This window comes from Grus americana, chromosome 1 (genome assembly GCF_028858705.1).
Source record: "Grus americana isolate bGruAme1 chromosome 1, bGruAme1.mat, whole genome shotgun sequence".
In the NCBI taxonomy this organism is placed as follows: Eukaryota; Metazoa; Chordata; class Aves; order Gruiformes; family Gruidae; genus Grus; species Grus americana.
Genome location: NC_072852.1, coordinates 29,611,925 through 29,616,924, shown reverse-complemented (window position 1 = coordinate 29,616,924; position 5,000 = coordinate 29,611,925). Strand labels below are relative to the sequence as shown.

At 37.6% G+C, this 5,000-nt stretch overlaps 1 protein-coding gene across 6 annotated transcripts in view; it reads left to right on the top strand.

The window, feature by feature from the left end:
- Window positions 1-5,000, top strand: part of FOXP2 (forkhead box P2) — a 439,753-nt gene that overhangs the window by 370,538 nt on the left and 64,215 nt on the right. For all 6 annotated transcript variants that reach the window (XM_054845661.1, XM_054845644.1, XM_054845653.1 and 3 more), the window contains one exon: window positions 4,234-4,371. In XM_054845661.1, the coding sequence (XP_054701636.1) occupies window positions 4,234-4,371 (138 nt within the window). The remainder of the gene's footprint in view (window positions 1-4,233; window positions 4,372-5,000) is intronic.

Sequence of the window (5,000 nt, the reverse complement as noted above, 5' to 3'; positions counted from 1 at the left end):
GAAGTTTCTCCATTAAAAGTTTAATTACACTTCTTTCAATAAACCAGAGAGACTTGTCTTACTGAACAGTTCCGTTCTCAGATCTGCCACTTAAAATATCATGTGACTTTGGGTTAATTACTTAAAGGCTGTGACTTGTTTCCTCTATCTGTAACAAAGAAATAATTCCTACATACATACCTTGGGATGGCTCTGAATGTGACTAACAGATGTGATTTTGTGATTGTCCTCAAAAGCACTGAAAACTAAGGTCAAGTTTTGCATATAATTTTCATTATCAATAGCTGACTTTCAAAATAACAGGAACTTGGAATAAAATGCAAAAGCTTACTGAAGGTGCAGGCTACTTATGCTGCCTTCCATTTGTGCCATTAGGAATATGATTTCTGTAGGTAACATTAAAAAAAAAAAAAGTATGATTCCTATTACTGGTTAGTTCATAGGAACAATAGATGAGTGTTTACCTGGCAAGCTTCTTGGTAAAGCTGAATTTTTCATGTATGACAGAAGAGTGGTGTTAAATACACAAGCTCAGCCTCCTTTTAAATTGATCTGGGAAAAAACCAGACATTTTAGTCTTCAAAGAAGTTCTGTCTTCATTTCTGCAGTCATGTTCATGTTTCTGATTTCCACTATCAACACTTTCATTCTGTGTCGCAGCTCTTCTTTTATTAGTGTATTCACATTTAGCAATAAAGCCATTTGCAGTTGTTTATGCCTGAAACGCTATTTAGATGTGTTAAAAATTTGTTTGTTTATGTATCTATAGTTTTATTTAGTGAGACTTGTAACCTAATCCAAAGAAACGGGAGACAACCTGCATCAGAAACATGAGAAACTCTTCAAAACATGAAGCCCCAGCAGGGTCCATCATGGAGTCGACAAATTTACGTGTTCTTCAGAGGCTGTCCGACCCGTTGTGTTTTGTAGGGTTTCTGTACCCAGTCATCTTCGTGGCAGAGCTGGGAGTTCAATTTCTTTGAAGATGCCTTATAACAAATGGGTTGCAGTCATAAATCGTGTTTCACTTTGTCCTTTCATGTTTTTCATGAGAGGTCTGACCAAGAATTTGTTGGGAGTTTGTGGCCTGCTCAAATGAACCACATCGTTCACTTGATCGTATCTTTTCACTGGGTCCCTCTACTGTCCTCTACCTGAACTGACTTCAGATATATTGAGATATTTCTATGAAAAAGAGTCAGAGTTTGCCTCTTTGCTACATTTTTGTAAAATCAGATCAGAAATCTTGAAAAACGCAGACACTAAACCAAAGAAATATACCTAATGCACATAATTTGCCATAAAATAGCAGGTTTCTGATAGTCTTCCGACCCAGACAGCACAGTAACACTATGCCAGTAAGAAATAAAGTGCAGTCTGGTGTATCACTGAAGGCTGTGAAATGTACCAATTTATGTTACCTAATTACAATTAGAGAAATCTCTTTGCTTAATACGTTTTGCTAATTTAAAATTCAAGCAGTTTTCAAAATGCCTTGTCCTTTATCTATGGGAAAGAAGATATATATCAGGTATGATGCACACATATGGATCCTCACATAAAATTCTGTTAAAGGCAATATTATCTACATAAGTACGTATTTTTACTAATGATCTTGACTGCCAGGTTTTTTTCATGCTTTTGTCCATCATCCTGAAAAGCAGGTGAATTAGGTTCTCTACTTCAGCTTATACAGTTGAGAGTGACTGTTGAAAAATACAGGAAAAACAAATTGGGAGAGAAAAGCTCTTGGAGTGTATTGCAAAGCAGGTGTGTCTCCAAATATAAAAGCAAGTACACAGCCAGAGAGATTCAGAGCAGATACTACAAAAGCTGGCAGAAATGTGCCTGGTGAAGAGGAATCTGTATTTCAGTCTGAGGAATAGAGGACCCTTGCAGCGGCACAAGTCTTACCGTGCATCTTACTGGCTAGAGTCTTTAGCACAGAGCATGAATAAATCAGTGCCACTTGCAGAGTTAAGTTGATTTTCACTCTGTTTAGATCAGAATTTTTTTACTTGTGTGTTTGAAAATACACAAGGCAGGGGAGACAGAGGGGATTTAAAGGTAAGAGGAGAAGTGGAGTAGCAAGTGTGCAACACCTTCACCATTTGCTGTATGTTACAGCAGTAAGCATGTAAGACTTAGGAAAATTCTTGCGGGGTTTGAAGGTTAAAGGTAATGGCTTAATTGGGAAGGTGTCCGTCTTCCTTTTTGCCTTCTCATTTCTGTGTGACATGTGGTAGTTGGAATAGCATCACCGAGGCAAAATTGTTACAAGAAGGCAAGTTCAGATCTCACGTAAACAGAGAAAATTCCTACTGACTTCAGAGGGAATTGAACACTGACTCCAGTCAGTGAATTTTATGCTTTGCTCATGCATCCCACAGTTACAAAAACTTGTTTGTCCTGCCCTTCGGACCAGGTAGACTTAGAATAAAACTTTATTGCATAGAGATGTGGTGTTTCCAATACTACAAAACTTCTTGGTGTGACAAAGCGTGACAACAAATATTAACCATCTGAAAGTTCGATGTCTACTCAAAGTGAGTGTAAACTCAAAGGAGAGAGGCACATTCAGAGAGGGATTAATCCCATGCTAAAATAGATGCCTAAGCTAGGTCAGATGAACTTTCCTCAGGATTTCCATATTCTGTTGACTATAGGAGTCCAGTGATAGCTGAGATTAAGTTCCCCCCCACAAGCGTCTGATTTCTGAGTGGAAGTCTGGTTTGTCTTTTCCACTTGTATTTTAGAGTAAGACCTTCAAAATTTTTAGTCGTAAAATTCATTTGTTGTTTGTGAAAGACTATCAGACTTTTCAGTAATAGTAGGTACTTTTACTTTCAAACTCTTAATTAGTCAGTGTTTTAAGACCTAAATTTATGCTGTGATGAATTGTGTGAAAAGTGGTATTCTGTGTAATATTAGATGAAGTAATTTCTTCTAAAAGTAAAGTTCATCAGACTTCTATTTCTCTTTTCCTCTAAGTGTCACATTTATACAAAGTCTTTTGGGATAGATTGAAGTAATAGAAATATTAGAAAATTTTTCCTCTTAAGATTTGTTCATGATTTATTTTATTTATAATAATATTATTTTTGCTGATTTACGGAAGACTGCAATGTCCTACAAACATCTCACAAAGCAGTATTTATATGCCAGCTTGCTATTATATACAGAAAAAACATTTGAATTTTGCTAGTCAAGCAAGTGGCTGCTTTTTCATGGGTGGAAAACTTGTCCTGCTGACAGCTGTTTGACTGTGCCCTGGTTAGCTCGAGCAGGGGTTTCACGCAGCGTGTCTGCTCCAGCGGCTGGGTGCGTACCTCGGGCTCTTCCACGGGACTTTTCTCTCTTAGGTACACAGCCACACGTTCTTGCTGCATCTTTCCCACTCGCACGTACATTCCTGGAAGCGTGTGCGTAGGTGGGTGTTTATCTATTATGTGCACGCTTCACCTCAGTATATAATGAACAGACAATAAAGCTGTGTCCAAAAAAGCACCTACACAAAAATACATTCTTAAATGTTAGTGGACAAATTAACAATCTTAGGACAAGGTTTCCCAACTTTCAGTTTTCAGTTAGAAGTGACTGAGAACATGTTTCTCTCTACAGAGACTGGCTGACTGAGGCGACGGTCCTCGTGCCGTACTCTGTTATGTCCATAGCTTTTTTTTTCCTATATAAATCAGACTTCCTTAAAAGACTAGCCGAGCAAGAAAGATTTTCTTATGCTGAAGTGATGTATTACGCAAATATTTTTCTAGGCTAAGTGTCTTTATTGTGTAAAACATTTACTGTTTTAAGATACTTATTTTGCTGTCTGTTTTAATCATATCTTTTGAAACAGTCTCAATAGATTTTTCCATTCGTAACATTATGACACTTGATAAGATGATTGATTATGAAGTGTTGAGAGCCCTGCCATGTGATCATTTATTTTTAAATACACATTTGTACTAGCCAATGCTTAAATTTCTTGCAGGAATACATAAGAGATGCGAAACATAAGGCTTGAGTCTGATCGAATCTGATGCCTCTGGAAATAGAGTGCCACAGTACTGTGGTCTTAAAATAACAGATTCTGACTGAAACTGGAACTTTGCAGTGATAAATATTATGTAAAAAATTATGGTCCATCTTTGCTACAAAATAAAAAAGACGTACAGCTGTGGTGCAGGCGAACTAAAATGTGTTTGACGATGATATCTTTCTTTCCCTGTGCAGGTGCCTGTGTCAGTGGCCATGATGACTCCCCAGGTGATCACCCCTCAGCAAATGCAGCAGATTCTCCAGCAGCAAGTGTTGTCTCCGCAGCAGCTTCAAGCACTTCTCCAGCAGCAGCAAGCAGTTATGTTGCAGCAGGTAATGTGGGTTACCTGCTTTGGACCGTTAGCGCAGGGCATTCGCACAAGTGTCAGCCAGATTTTATGGGTCGTATTTTGTAATCTTTCATCGCTCATTACACCATAAAGAATGGAAATATATGGAAAACTTCTCAGTCTTTACATTTCTTGTTTTAATTGCAGAAGAGTGAAATTGTGATTTTGAAACATTAAATATTATATTAAAAACAGCAGCAGCAGCAGTGGCAGATGCATTACAAATACCGAACAAATTGATATTTAAATTTTCAAGTGCTTAGGCACATTTTAATTGTAGACTTGCCAAAGGAAGTGCAAATAGAGTTGTAGATAATTGTTGTTTTAAAATTCATAACACTGTAGTGCTCCCTTTAGTCACATAAATGGTATGCGGTTATGAAATTTGAACTTAACAGCTTGTTTCATCATGGGAAAAAGTTTTTTTTTATTTTGTTTGCTTTTACATCCAAAAACTTTGCCCCAGATAAGGCTAAAAAGGAGGAGGAGGTTGCTGTTTCCTTAGCACAAAATCTGTCAGCTAAGTGAAGAATCCATGAACTTGTTATTCATACAGTAAAGACAGTGTCAGCGATCTGTACCTCAGTGAAACGCAGAGTGGATTTTTGGTTG